Source organism: Engraulis encrasicolus, chromosome 11 (genome assembly GCF_034702125.1).
Source record: "Engraulis encrasicolus isolate BLACKSEA-1 chromosome 11, IST_EnEncr_1.0, whole genome shotgun sequence".
NCBI classification, from domain to species: Eukaryota; Metazoa; Chordata; class Actinopteri; order Clupeiformes; family Engraulidae; genus Engraulis; species Engraulis encrasicolus.
The window spans coordinates 15,850,976-15,866,985 of NC_085867.1; the positions used below are offsets into that span (position 1 = coordinate 15,850,976).

The 16,010-nt window shown below is 40.3% G+C and overlaps 1 protein-coding gene across 1 annotated transcript; it reads right to left on the bottom strand.

Annotated features, from left to right (window-relative positions):
• Positions 1-5,365: 5,365 nt before the first annotated feature.
• Positions 5,366-13,886, bottom strand: LOC134458689 (uncharacterized). The gene is made up of 18 exons (XM_063211117.1): positions 13,784-13,886; positions 12,561-12,962; positions 12,329-12,373; positions 11,347-11,721; positions 11,137-11,187; positions 10,593-10,964; positions 10,403-10,432; positions 9,896-10,258; positions 9,603-9,653; positions 8,587-8,967; positions 8,263-8,322; positions 7,838-7,957; positions 7,567-7,751; positions 6,835-6,998; positions 6,422-6,667; positions 5,863-6,025; positions 5,583-5,685; positions 5,366-5,464 (listed from the first exon to the last, which is right to left on the bottom strand). Exons 1-18 carry the CDS (start codon positions 13,839-13,841, stop codon positions 5,412-5,414), a joined length of 3,222 nt encoding a protein of 1,073 aa, XP_063067187.1. The 5' UTR covers positions 13,842-13,886; the 3' UTR covers positions 5,366-5,411.
• Between the last annotated feature and the right edge of the window lie 2,124 nt (positions 13,887-16,010).

The following is a 16,010-nucleotide window of genomic DNA, read 5'->3' on the forward strand; positions in this document are numbered from 1 at the left end:
CCCCTCAGCAATGAAAAAAATGACGTGACCCTCCCCTATTTTCTTCCGGTGACCCCGAAAATAAATAACGAACAGTCCCTTAGTTGCTTGTAGGCCTATTGTTGTTTGCATGTCAGCCTGAGTAGGTAGGGCCTACTGATGAACAACTGTGTAGGGCAGTGGTTCCCAAAAATCTTTTCCCTGTGTGTGACGGAGGTCATCTTGCACCTGTTCACCCCCCTCGGGGATCGAACGTGCGATCTCGTCAACTGCAACGGTCCGGCAATGGGAGACACAGTACGATACCGCTGGGCCAAGAGACTAGTCTCTCGGCCCAACGGCACGAGACTGTATGAAATTATCGGAGGGAGGTTTACCAACGTTCCACGCCAACCCTGTGCTAGTTAGCCTCCGTTACACTCTCCTCCTTAAACCTCACTCCCATCCGGGTCACGGCACCACTGTGACGGAGGTCATCTTGCACCTGTTCACCCCCCTCGGGGATCGAACGTGCGATCTCGTCAACTGCAACGGTCCGGCAATGGGAGACACAGTACCATACCGCTGGGCCAAGAGACTAGTCTCTCGGCCCAACGGCACGAGACTGTATGAAGCTATCGGAGGGAGGTTTACCAACGTTCCACGCCAACCCTGTGCTAGTTAGCCTCCGTTACATGTGCACCCCGTAGCTCCCAAGCACGCCAGAACATCGTAGTCATTTATTAATTAATTGTGAAACCGAGACTGACAAATCCCGTTCTCGCACAACCTTTTTTTTTAAAAATCATCACAGTTCTATATCGTAGTATGCGCAGCAGGTGGTGTGGTCAATCTCACCCTTTAACAATGCAAAGATATCTGTGTTTATGGTCACTGCCCATCTTGCTCGCTACAGAACGTTGATCAATCTTAAATTTATTGAACAGCATTAATTCATTGACCAGCATTGAAGACTTGAACACATCACACATGACATATTTTTGAATACACATGGCATTTGGTGACACCATTTTCTCATCTTAATAAATTGCTACAGAATGTGACATTTAGGCCTATTACAAAATGCGGCAGATTTTTTTTCATGATGGAAATGTAAGAGCATGGTGCAGTATCAAATAATCTATACAAATTGATGTTTTTTTTGTATTTGAATTTTGTATTGAAATACTTTCCCCCCCCTGTATTTTTTAATTTTCAAAAAACAAAAACAAAAAAACTGTAGTTTCTCCTGAACTATTCAATTATATAATAGGAACGCTAGATGGTGCTACAGATCAAATAGTATGTAAGTGGAGCTAGCTAAATTGGAAAGTGAAGTGTCTGTCTGGGGTCATGGCTGTCTGGGAAAGTGATGAAAGACTTAGGCTGGTAATCCAAAGGTTGATGGTTCAATTTCCAAGTAACATTGGCAGGTGGGGGTAAAGGTCCACCTGACTACAAGTTATTACCTAATAAACAGCCTCAAAGTCTGCATTAGCCTATTGAATATACGATGTAGGATGGAAAAACACCACTCTTGATAAAATATCACCAAACATTTTAATTGCCATAGACACCAAAGGTGCAACCGAGATCATTACTAATGCTGCACCACGCGTCACCCACAAGATGACACTCTAAGACCACAAATGGTGCATCATGTCACTGGTTTGACAGCCCAATAGTCGGCAATGGGCAGACCCTGGGCCTGCTTATTATTTTGATTCTGCTCAAAATTCCATGACCAAGTCAGTCTGGCAAACATGGGTATTTGAAGTTCATATCCGTCTCATTTTTGAAGACAATACAAGTTTAGTATTTAAACTTCCCCACTGCAAAATAAGCCAGAGGCAAGAGTGGCCTGATTGATCGTTTCAACCATAACGAGGCATTTGATACACGTAGATGCAGGTTGAAGGCCCTCTGAAAATACGGTGCTCAGAGCCAGGTCAACGCTTGCAGGGTTTTGTAGTCACGATAGCCAGGTTATTGGAAGATGACTGGTGCAGAAATAGACAGAGCTCACGGAGGGCGCTATTCAAGAAGAAAAATGGAATTTCTCGATAGAAAAGCTAACTGAAAGCAACTAAGTAACTTTTACTCAAATTACATTTTGAAAGAAGTAATTTTGTACTTTTACTCGAGTAGATTTTCAAAGAGGTAATTTTACTTTTACTCTGAGTAGATTTCAAAACAAGTAATGGTACTTTTACTCAATTACATATTTTCTGTACTTTTTCTTCCTCTGGGTGTGACGTAGGCATACATTTTATTGTTGTCTAACTGCTATTGTTGGTCATATCTTACAAGCCATTATTGTCTAGCAATGGGAAGTAGCATTTTCCTGCTGGGACACGAACCTGGGTCCTCTGGCATTGAAAGCTGGGACCTTAACCGCTACACCAAATCTATGTTACAATGTCAATGGGAGCTTCCCAGGTGAAGAGCTTTGTTACAATGTCAATGGGAGCTCCGTGTGCTTTCATCATTATTAATAATTTCACTAACATCAATAGTTACATGTAAGAAAGTATTTTAAATTGATTTTCTGGAATCGAACTCACAATCATCATGCTTCAAGACCAACTTACTTAACTGCTAGTCCATAATTGTCCAAGCTCAAGCTGCTGACATCCACAGTGGCATAGATATAGTAGGGTTGGAAAGGGGGGTCCACGCGCACCCCCCGGCTTTTTTACGCCACCTGATTTTTCTGTATCTTTAAAGTGTCTACTTTAAGAATTTGACAGGTGCCAAGCTGAAATAATGTCCCTTGGCCTTCATTTTTAACCATTTAATGCACCTGACAGGAACCCAACAGATTGAAACAATGACAGAGAATAAGTCATAACTTTTGAAGTAAACTACATACAGAGACAAATTAACACATTCTCCTATACAATATTGACCTGATGAATGAATCTAAGTTATTGTTTTTGACTTTTGACAACATTTAAACAGCATATTTGCTCATAAACAGCAATAAAATGACCCAAAATATGTAGACACTCAACTATCTTTTCATTCTTTTGAGTTTTGTTGTCTTTTTTTCACCACCCACTCTTCCTTTATCATTGGCAGTGTAAATGTGAGTATTATATCGGGTATTAAGCTGAAATTATGACCCACAGTCTCCATTTTTGACCCTTTAATGCGCCTGACTGAAACCCGACCCGAACGGTCACACTGCCTGAATGCGTACTTGCAGTGCAGGGGACGATCACTCTCTCAGTCAATCATTGATCCATAATACAAAGACTACAAAGACAGAGCAACAGATTTAAGTAAATTAAATACACATTTTCAATCTCTGATGTTTAAAAGTAAGTAACCATTATTGCAAAAGGAATGTGTCAACAGTCCACTCCTATTTCAGGAAAAGACCACTCTGGAATCAAACAATCCTTACTTACAGGATACACAGGGCAACTTTTTGAGCAATGCTGCTGGGCAACAACATGACTGCTCATAATGTTCTGGGGCAATGGTTAAGAACATGTGTCTACTGCTGATCCAAATTCTGATAAATGTGTTGTAGTGATACAAATAAAATCTTATTGCCCAAAAAGTGTTGTTGAAAATGTTGGCTATAGTGTATCAGAATCTTCATTAGTACTGAGGAACATATAGGCCTACTCTGTACATAGGCTATTCTGGGAGTCAAAATATAGTTTTGGTTGAATCACAGCCATTGGTATAGGTCACTTTGCAAGTTCTATAATAACAGGATGGGATTGCTTTAGATGATTTTCAACTGTTTTATATTGGTCACTCACCTTTCAGGAATCAGGGATGATAGAGATGGGTTGGATCGCTCTTAAAAAAAAAAAAAATTAAAACCATTCCAAAGCTGCTTAGCTTAAGGTCAAGGCAGGACTATGCAGCCAGCTCCAGTGTAACTCTTTCAGACGATCATTTGGATGAATTTGGTTTGCTTATTCACACTTGTCTATTTTCATTAATATGAGAATTATTGACAAAAATTGAAAAGTGTGTGTGTGTGGGTGATGGGGTCTCCGTTATGTGCCATTTTTAAATAAATGCTTATCAAGGATGGTTCTAATTTTCCCATTTTCCACTCACTATGACATGAAATAGATGGGCTTGTTTGCAAGACCCAGCTTGCTGTGTGTGTTTTGTTACCAAGACAAGAAAAAACAAGTCACAAAATGTCACCTCTTCATCTCATTTCTGCTCAATTGTAACTAAAAAATGGATGCAGTCGAAAATGTTTGACCTGCAGAAGCAGTACTGTACATGCACTGGTCCATAACAAAATACAGTACATTAGGCCTACATTAAGCTAGTACAATTATTTTTGTGATGGTACGTACATTTATTTGTTAAAATCATACATGGAACATTTTTGATCAATCAGAAATTTCACGTGCATATATCCATATTTCTCATACAACAAATTTAGCTGAAAATATATTAGCTCTAATGTCAGTCAATAGATTAACTCTTAAGACATGGCCCCTGTTATACATTTGCTGGTATATCAATGACTAAGTTGTAAACTGCAAGGCCATACTCATCTACACACTATTATGGTGGTAGTTACATAATTTTTTATAATGACTAAATCCCACTGGTGCACATTATGAGAGAATACATCAAGAATTAAAGGATAACTTCAGCCAATTTCAACATGCAGTTGTAATGCTTGTCAGTACCTGAGATTTTTTTTCTCTCCAGCCTTTTCTGAGATCCTGGTCATTGTAATGGGGGGGCAGGTGTTTGTTTACATTTCAAAAAAACATCTTGATTTATTCCCAAAATCATATAAAAGGTTATGCAAGATCAGCAGACAACTAGCAAACAGTGATACATTTTAGGAAAATATTTGGGGTGGGCCTATGTTAAGATTTTTTTTAAAAATGTAAACAAAAGCTGCCCCAATAGCTCAGATCTCGGAAAGGGCTGAGCCGAAAAATGTGGTATCACCGGGTACTGACAAGTCAAGGGTAGTGTGAGCAATACAACAGCCTGTTGAAATTGACTGAAGTGGTCCTTTAAGAGTAGAAATCTTTTTTTTTCATGAACCAGCATTACCCTGTAAATAGATTAGCATATAAAACGATGAAAGATTATAACATAAATAATGAATCAATTTCAGATGATCGCAGGAATAATAAAAACACAGGATTCCAAGTGACAGGCCTACGTCTTACTCACTATCCACTTTTTTGTAGCAGATTGCAATATCCAAATGATTTAATGGTGATGAAGTGGATAGTGAGTAAGACGTATCATGTTTACATTTTGTAGGCCAATACAGCATACTGAATGCAAGACATATTGTCTCTCATATAGCACATTTTAAAATAGCACAAGAAAGAAGGAGTCAAGAAACACAAGAGAAGATTCTGAATGAAATTTCTTTATAGTAAATTATGAATTACATTTGACGGTATAGCTCTGTTCGGAGTAACTCCCCTATTTAAAGGTGTTCACACCTTAGGACGGAATCGCTTTGCCCATGGAGCCAGAAGATCCACCACATCTAAACAGAGAGACAGAAGCAGATATCATAGTTGATGTACAAATAGCATGAACATCTACCACATCCAACAGAGATCGAGATTGAGCAGTGCACTGTGTAATAATAATAATAATTTTACCCATGTCCTTCGAGGAGGAACTCAGTGGGCCAACAGAAACAGTCATAGTTTCCTTTATGTCGGTAGATCTCTGCACTCTTTGATGATGCCCGGATTGACAGTTCTGTGGGTAGGGGGACACACATATTGGGAAATGACCAATAGAATAGAATTGAATAGAAAGCCTTTACTGGCATTCGATAGGCTATATATACGATATAAAGCCTCCATTCAAGGTGCACACAACAGAGTATAAAAGCATATACAATGTACTGATAGGAAAATACAAGACTACTCTCACCGGAGCACAGCTGTTGCCCTCCAGAAGGCAGAGGTGCAGGCTGCAGTGAAGGTACAGCTGAGGAGGGTGCCCATTAAAAGTAAACATCCTGAAGGAGAAACGGCTGCTTGTGGACTCCCCATTTCGCAAGACCTCCACCGTCCCGTCTTCTGGGTTTGCACACCTGCAGGATTGGTAAGCAACGAGCACAAGCACAACTTTCAGGTGTGGAAGAATACCAGCCATGCACTTACCTTCAGGAAATTTGCTTGATCAATAAAGTAACTCTACTATACAGTACTCCTATCGGCCTACTTGATTACATTTTAGGCTTTCCAAAACCATATCTGAATCACATCACACATCAATGGCGGAACAACTGCACATATAGCCCAAAGGCAATACAATGATAGGGGCCCCCCATACAGTCTGCAAAGGTCACAATAGGGCTCCCACCACCTATATGGGAGGGCACTGGGCGCCAGGGCAAATGTCCTGATTGCTCACCCTGTAGCTCCACCCCTGGAACACATGTATGTATACAGCAATAATAGCAAGTGAGTATTTCAGGATGACAAACTGTTTGGTGATGAGGCTCCAGGTGATGGAGGAGGTGGAGTTATTGGTGGGTGTGGCCCAGCAGAGGTCCAGCACACTGGAGAACTGCCGGCTGTCCACTCCCTCCACATCCACAGATATGTAGATCTCCTCATCAGACGTCTGTGCCACGGCCCCATCGAACAGCTCAGTGAAGTCGGCATCCTTATACGGAATCATCCGGATTTGGTATGTTCCCTTTCCTGGCGGAAACTTCAGCTGTGTGATACTGCAGACATATTGAATTTTTCAGATTATTTTAAGTATCATAACATAAGGCTTATTGTCCCCAGCAGCTGGACAAATTATAAAAATGGTTCATTAGCTAAAATAGCAACTACTATAATATATGCTATCCTGGTTTCATTCAGGCATCTTCAAGAGGAGGCACTTAACCTTGTTACAGCATGGATAGCCGCACCCATGGAAGCATTTTGTCTAAGCGGATATTCACAGGCGAATTGCAGCTTCAGCGTTCTCTCTCTGCTGATACTTAGACCATCTGCAGAGTCCACTTTCCCCTGAATAGAGTTCTCGTAGAGGAAGTGTGTTTTATTGGCCTGAAAAAGAAACATTACATTATAGCAGTAGTGTGCAGAACACCCACATTTCCCAAGATCATGAGCAGATTTGTCAGAGTGGAGTGGCTATGAACAAAGTAATACTGTAGGCCTACAGAAGAATTTGGACAATGTATGGACATTGGCCTTTGTGCATCTGACACATTTACATGTACAGTCTCAGGAAAATATTTGTACACCCTTTGAAATTTCTTACATTTCTGTCAAAATTGGTCATAAAACATGGTCTGTTCTTCCCAGAAATCACAAGAAGGAACAACCATAGTCTGCTTTAACTAACCTTCTTTAACAACCCAAACATTTACAAGTCTTCATATTTTCATTGGCCATAAGATATAAACATTCACAGGACAACAAGGCATACGTAAGTACTTACTGATCGCAAGATCAGACCATGTTTTATGATCAATTTTGACAGCTATGTAAGAAATTTCAAAGGGTGTACAAACGTTTTCCTGGGACTATATGTATATGGGGCATCCGTGGCCTAGTGGTTAGGGAGTTGGACTTCATTTCAATATGTTGCAGGTTGAAATCCCACCATCACCTTAAGTTGAGTTCCACATTTTTGGTCATCATTGTTGAAGTGGAACTCTACTTGTCCATCTCGAACTGTGCCTTTGCAGTCTGGATTGCTGAGGTGCAAGATGTCCACAGAAAACCCAGCCTCAAAGAGAAGGCAACGAGACAGAGATATCGACCCAGAGCTGTTGTGGCAAGTTGCAATCAAACCTGAAAAATAGAGCCACATCCTTTAAATGTTAGGCCTAATATCACACATACAACGTACAAAATATTAACGTCTGATTTTGTCTCACCAAATGAATCTGGGTTTGGTCTGTGATGGTTGTCTTTGCACAAACAACCAAAGAGTCCTCGTACTTCTCCGCATACTTCATCTTCTGTGCAATGCAGGTTGTGGCAAGGGTTGGTTGGAACTAAGCAGAGATGAGGTTATCGGGTTAAAACAAATATTTTATTTTTGTATTGAGTTTTCAAACTATCTTAGGTATGACAGCAAATGACAAACAATTTGTTAAGAGGTAGCCATGCAAAAGCTATGTATGTCTCATATTCATATTTTAATACAGTAGTATTATTTGATACGATTTCAAGCTGTGCCCCTGGCTACTAGTAACATGTATAATCATCATCATCATCATCATTATTGCTATTATTATTATTAGTAGTAGTAGTAGTAGTAGTAGTAGTAGTAGTATTTTCTGTTAAAATGTTACTGTACCTGTCTGTGTGGGAACTGCTGTCGGTGTTGTGCTGGTATAAGTGGGTATGGTGTTCACATCTAAAAATAAATACAAAATTATTAGCCGAAAGACTAAAGTATATTGAGATACTGTAATAATCGTTATCGTTTGGTGACTAAGGCAGGCTATAATAGAGGCTCTGCATGAAAGGGTTAAAAATATGATACGACCAGCCTATATTTTATAGTGCCAACAATCACAAGACAAAAAGTTGATACAGTAAGTCGTTTAAGGAGTGTGGTTGTTTAAGTATCAACAAATGCAATAATACTTAAATTTTAAAAAGACAGGCTAGTCATTACCTGTGCAGAAAGCAAAATAGCAGCCGTTTGTATGGGAGATCCTGTAAACATAGTAGTGTCCAGGACATGCTTTGACTTGAACTGAAGGGTGCGTCACTCCACAGCAGCCACTAAACGAGCTGGATTGACATATTGTGCGGGTGACTATCCCCTCTTGCAGTTCAGGATGGGTACCATTCATCCATAGCTGCCCAGAGGTGCCACAGGTAGCTGAGGACATGCAGTAGTCAAGCATGCGTATGCTCTGCCCATAGTGGAAGAATCTGAACCAGCCCTTCCATCTGATTCGAGTGTCACAATGACTAGTACTCAAGTCGTAGTTGGTGTCCCTCCAAGGTTCATCCACCTCTATGTAGTCATGACAGGGGTCAAAATCTGGAACTGTGAGGTCATTTTAAAAGTGTCAGAATATTATAAACATGATTTAATGCAGTGATTCTCAAACTGTGTGCTTGTGGTCACTATTGGGCCCTGAAGGTATTCCAAGTGGGCCTTGAAATCTTTTTCTAAAAATCTAAATAATTGTGTGGGTTTTACTGTTGACTATTACTTGGGGGTAAGAAATGAGCGCTGGACATTTATGAACGTTTCAAGTGGGCCCCAAGTTGGAAAAGGTTGGGAACCCCTGATTTAATGTATCTGTATGAATTTACCAAGATTATGGGTTTGATGGCTTCAGAATTGTTAGTAACATATGCTAGCCTTAAGACGGTCATTGCTAACATTGCTCAGTATAACCAGATTGCTTTCTGTTTTAAGTAAGGGATAACGGCCGACGAGGTGACCGGTTATATGAGATTAATGGCGAGGCTTTACATTTCAATGCATTCTATGTAAAAGTGAAATAACATGGAGTGCAAGTCAATCCTAATCCTCGCCCTTCCCTGTGGCCTCCGGCCTTGTGATGCAATGCTCCATGTCATCAATATCTTGCAAAAACATGGCAGTAATTCAAATATCGTTCCCTTATTTGCAATCAAGCAGTCAGCTTTTTTGAAATCTATCAAAAACATTACCTGTTGGTTCAGAGGGTACACTATCAGTAGGACTGGATATGGTCTTCACATCTGCAAATCAATTGATCACTTGAGGTCAGAGACCAGGAACTATGGCAATTCTTAAGTTTAAGGTTTCTTCTTTTAGCACACATGTATGCCTATGGAAGGGTATTTTCACATATTGTGAATGTAGCCTATTAGAAAAAGGACCATCAAACAACCATTGTGAACATTTGAAAACAATGCTGCCAGAGTGGCACTTGAAACATGGCTATAGAAACAAATGTATGGAACATTAATTTTAAATTTACCTGCACAGTAAGCACTGGAGCCATACTTGGGAGGAACAAATTGGTACACATAAAAGTTTCCTGGGCATGCTTTAACTTTAATGGGAGGTTGCCTAGAACAGCTATGGTCATCACAAATGTGGCGTGTCACTATCCCATCTTGTAGGCTAGGGTGGGTCTCATTTATCCACAAGGGGAGCGCAGCGCCACATCCGCTCCACACACAGGACTCTGGCATACGAATGTTTTTCCCATAATACATCATTCGGTACCAGCCATACCAAATGATTTTTCCATCAAATTTATTGAGGGTTTCAGTGTTGTTGGTTGCCCTCCAGGGTTCATCCAGCACAGCATACCTTTCACATGGGTCAACAACAGGAGCTGTGAAGGCAAGTAAACAAAAACAGAGATGCACAAAATCATTATAATACAACAATTCAAATAGAGTACTGTCATGCAACATGCAGATTAGCTGATTGTGTTCAGGGAGAAATAGTTTATGGAGGCAGCTTTTTAAAGAATTACCTGGAATGTCCATGGATATGGTGTTCACATCTACAAAACAATTATGGACCTTGGGTTAGAGACTAACCGTAATATTAATAGTAATAATAACAAACTGGAGTCTCACTGATTATAGGCCTACATTCATGCAACATTGTTGATGGGAATTCTTACATTGTGCTTCTTGAAACTCCACATCCCCTGTACCTACCTGCACAGTAGGCATGGTTACAACCCCTTGGACGAGCAAACTGATAAACATAAAAGTTTCCAGGGCACGCTTTCACTTGAATTGGAGGTAGTTTCTCAGCACAACAGACAGGACCTTCTGATTTGCATATGTCCCGAGTAACTATCCCTTCCTGTAGGCCGGGGTGGGTGCCAGCTAACCACAGGGTGGAAGATGAGCCACATCTACCCGAAGGTACACAAAAGTCAGGCATCCATATGTTCTGCCCATTGTACATCAGCCTGTACCAGCCATGCCATGGGACATCATGATCACAATGACTGAGGTCGGCAGTGTAGTTGGTAGCCCTCCAAGGCTCATCCAGCACAGTATAATCATGACACGGGTCAAAATCTGGAAGAACAAAATCAAGTTTGAAAGGCAGCATGTGATGCCATAGTTGCACAATTAAATGACAAATATGATAGATGATCTGATCCTATTAACTTCAGGGTCATCTGTCTATATATCAAATGTATAGGCTTGCTGTATATTGTTGACATTTTCTATAGTCTTGAATTGTTACCAATTGTATTTGGAGGTACAGTATCAGTAGCCACGGATATGGTCGTTACATCTGCAAAAAAGAAAAAAAACATACATACACTTAAGTTTTGTTGCAAAAGTGATAAATGCCATGCCTTAAAAGGCAATAATCTATATAGCATTAAACAAGCAACAGTTATTGAATGGTTCATAGCCTACTGGTCAATTATAAACTATAAATTCACTTAACCTGCACAATAGGCACTTGAACCATACGTTGGAGGGACAAACTGGTAAACATAAAAGTTTGCAGGGCATGCTTTCACTTTAATGGGAGGCTGCCTTCCAGAACATTGGTCAGACTTGCATCCCTCACAAATGTGACGTGTGACTATCCCATCTTGGAGGCTCGGGTGGGTCTCTTTTATCCATAATGGGGAGTCAGTGCCACATCCACCACACAGACGGGATTCTGGCATCCGAACATCCTTCCCATTGTACATCATTCGGTACCAGCCATACCACATGGTGTTTCCATCCCAGCTATTGAGGTGTTCAGAGTTGTTGGTGCCTCTCCAGGGCTCATCCAGCACAGTATACCTTTTACACGGGTCATCAACGGGGCCTGAAGAGGCAAATATATCAAAACCAAATCGAATCTCATGCACATCCAAAAATGACTGGATTCGGGTGCAGGTTCAAAAATGTTAAGTCCATATAGGCAATGCAGAAAACCACACACCGATGAGCTCCCATGCATTTAGTCAATTTCATTTTGTGACGTTTCGGGCCATCCTGGCCCTTCCTGGGCCGAAACGTCACAAAATAAAATGGATTAAATGCATGGAGATATATCAAAACAGACATGGCATTAGTGCTTTTATCACTACAACAAGTAGGCTATCAGCAAGTATCAAGTAACACCAAATATCAATATGAGAAATGTAATATGAATCAGGAAGCTCAGCTTTAAATACATCAAAACAGGCGACTTGGAAAATGCAAACCCTGAACGAACATCCTGAAACTTTCAACAACATCCATAACTGTTGAAAAACTATACTGTATATAAAGAAACCACGGACCAAAGGTAATTACATAACTTCCTTGCAGAAGAAAACAAAATAAAAAAACCTTATGTATTGAAAGCATATCTTTCATATACGGTTCAGTGTACAAGCCTGTCAACATTTTTTAGTAAGTGTTTTTCTTAAATAATGTATAAAACTTACCTGATGGAGAATTGGTGCCAACATCCATGGATATCGTGTTCACATCTATAAAATAATTGATGGCTTTTACTAAAGGTTAGACCAAATAATAAATTCCATCACAAATGTACCTTCTCTCCATTTTTGGTCATAGAATATTCAATAAAGCAATAAACAAATACACACGCAAACACGCCCTGACAAACCCATTCTACAGAGATACGTTTTCATTGGAACTTTGCATTAACTTTACCTGTGCAGTAAGCATTATTACAACCATTTGATGGCACCAACTGGTAGACATAAAAGTTTCCAGGACATGCTTTGACTTGAATGGGAGTTTGTCTCTCACTGGCAGAACAACAGCCAAGGTAATCTGACTTGCATATGGTACGAGTAACTATGCCGTCTTGTAGGCCAGGGTGGGCTCCGTCCATCCACAAGGGGGCTTCTGTACCACATGCTCTCAGGGGCACACAGTACTCGGCCATCCGAATGTTCTGTCCTTTATACATCAGCCGGTACCAGCCACGCCATGTGACATCACGGTCACACTTATCGAAGGACTCAGTGAAGTTGGTGGCCCTCCAGGAGTCATCCAGCACAGTGTAGCTCTCGCAGGGGTCATCAACATGGATGCTCACGCTGGTCGTCACTGTTGAGATAGATAATGTATTGCCACTAATGAATACACTGTGCACAGAGCTTTATTTTATGTAGATCTCAAAGGTCTGGTTGTGACAGACCACATAAACAGAGGAAATATAATTTGTAACTTTTTAATTCATTTTGAAATTAATTTGTAGAAAAGCTTTCATGGCTGCCTGTTTTTCAGCTTCATTTCTGTCTTAATGTATACTTAGGTTCTTTCTTTGTTTACGTTAAGATTATTTGCTATTGAATTCAATTCTTGAATTGAGTGTCCTTAACATGACTATGCAAGTGACTAAGCACACAACATTTCTGAGTTTGCTGTAGCCTCTTCATGCAGACAGGCCTGCCAAAGGGCCTATTCACTCTTTGCTGAAAATACAACCTCAATTGTTACCCAACTTTAACAACAACATTGACATTACATGACCAAGAGCCTATGCACTAAAGTAACAGATTAAGACTTGGTCATTACAATTGTGTTAAAAATAAGGTCACTGACAGCTTTGACATGGCCTGGGACAAAGTCATCTGAAAGGCCCCCCACTCAATTTGTAATGGGGACCCACATCTGGTAATTTTTGTCAGTATTTTTACTCCAAGGTTACACTCACTCTTTGTCAGATTGTCTACTCAGAAAGGTCTCTCAGCCTGCTCACAACCTGTACCTCTCTGACTTTGTCCTGCTCCTCAATACTGTAATCAGTGACTCTGTACTCACTGGTTGAAAAGTTACTCGGCACAAAACATCTGCTACATTTTTGGATCTGAACATTGAGAAATGTCTTGGATGATGTGAGTATTGCTTTTGAAATTGCATCTTACCTGTATTTACTAGGGCCATCAAAGACAACACACACCATATAGTGTGGTAGTGCCCCATTCTGCCGACAAAAAATCTGTGAAGAATATCAGTAACACCTATAACTTGACACTGGAAAATCGCAAAAACAAAGGTTGCTATTGTTTAGTTGTCAGTTGTTCAAGGAGAATTCCTGACATTTCAATATGCATTTGTATTGCTGAAGATATCATTGACTTGTCAGTACTTGACCAAGCAACATTGTTAAAATTCAGACCTCTCCGTCGGCTACAAATCAAGGAAGAGGCTGACTTTCCATTAGACAAACCTAAGCTGCATAGGGCCCCAACAAAATCTGTCCTCCGGGCCCCAAACTGTCACACCAGCTGCAGTAGACATGATAAGTAATCGAAGATGCCTATATATGAGACAAAACACTGAAATAGCACCAAAAGTACAAAATTAATTACTTTTGAGGGCCCCATGTTTATATTACGCCTGGGGCCCAAAAATGGCTAAATCCATCCATGAGTCAAGGGTAGCATGAACAGTACAACTGCATGTTGAAATTGGCAAAAAAAAACTTCTTTAACAAATAGTCTTTAATCATCTAGCATAGCCTATGCTGAAAGTTAAAATATCTTTAAAATGTTCAACTCACAGTAGCTGATGATTCAAGTTGCTCGATGCTTCAGTCTTCATGTAGACTTGAGTGCATGGTAGCCTATTTATACTGTCAGATTTGGGTGGGTCATGCAACTTCCAGTATCCTAATAAAGGTAAACCATTACCTACAATGGCCATTAAAATGCCAATGTAAACAACAGGCTTTCACTATTTGTTTTGTCATTTATTGTGTATGCTTGACAGTTAACAAAGAAAGTTTCCTTATGACGGTGGCTCCAAAACCTTCTCTGCTGGCAAGGACAGATTACTGAGCAGCAGGCCTACCGGACCCAGGCCCAGGGGCCCAAGAGCCAAGGGGGCCCTGAAGCCCAGGCCTCTGTGCTACAATTTCAGTATCACTTTTAAAGCATCATGCATCCCAATGTCCTATTGCATTATGTCTTAAATAGGGCCTCATCATAGGTTTTCTAATTCATCCCTATTACATACAGTAGTGAAAAGTGCACTATGAAACAGCATTGTGTGATATGCAATTTGGCCTCCCCGAACCACAGACTGTGACACTACTGTATGTGTATCCTTGGTATCAGCCCCAGATAAAATGGCTTATGTAGTGTAAGTGATCTTGGTATCTGAAAAGGCCATTCAATTAAATAGCATGGGTTATGACATATGCCTGTACTGTATATTACACTATTGCAGGAATATTTTAACAAAAGATGGCTGGTAGCTTAAAAAGTCGCAGTGTCTTCTCAAGTATATTGGGTGCTCTTGGATGTAGGGGGTCAGAGTTAAACAAAGAAGGATAATCCAGGCAACTCCAAGTAAATAAATGAGGAAGTGAATTGAAGAGCCTTATGGCTATAGTATGATTAAAAGAGTCAACATGTTTCTAAGCCCTGATGAAGACCTGTGCAGTTGAAACATGTTGGCTCTTTTAATCATGCTTTAGCCATATGTTAATGAAGGCTTTTTAAGTTACATACTCATTTATTTACTTGGAGATACCTGGATTATCGTTTTTTGTTGAATTATCGGAATATTACGCAATATATTTGGACACAAATATGGCATAGGCTACTGCAACAAATATTGCACTGTCCTGCCATGCATATATCCTGGACAGTATTGCAGTAGCTAGTACTGTCAAAAAAGATTTTGCCACGTAAGACCTAGGCTCAGGCTGTAATCGTTGATTTAAAAATAATAATGAAAACAATCTACTGCATATTTGTAATATCATGCTGCATTAAAACTGCACTCTAAACAACCATATTTCACATTTTCTCAGTTTCCCCCAACAACAACAGGGTCTCTAACTTCTACGCTCAACTTCTGAATCTTTGTGCCCTATAGGGGCTCAACGGCCCATGAATCATAATTTAGCCCTGTCTGCTGGGACCCACTTTTGGACCTAGACCCTTAGATTGTTCTCACGAGATCACACGCGCACGCACGTCTTTTTTGTTGTCTTTTTGTTTTGTTTATCCCTCCTCATCTTTAGCACCTCTAGGCCTGGTTCTACAGCTCTGGCCTGGTTATTACATTCTCTATGAATTGTATTGCAATGTCATATATAACCACAGTGAGTCGCTCTTCCCCAATAACATTATGAACTTTGAA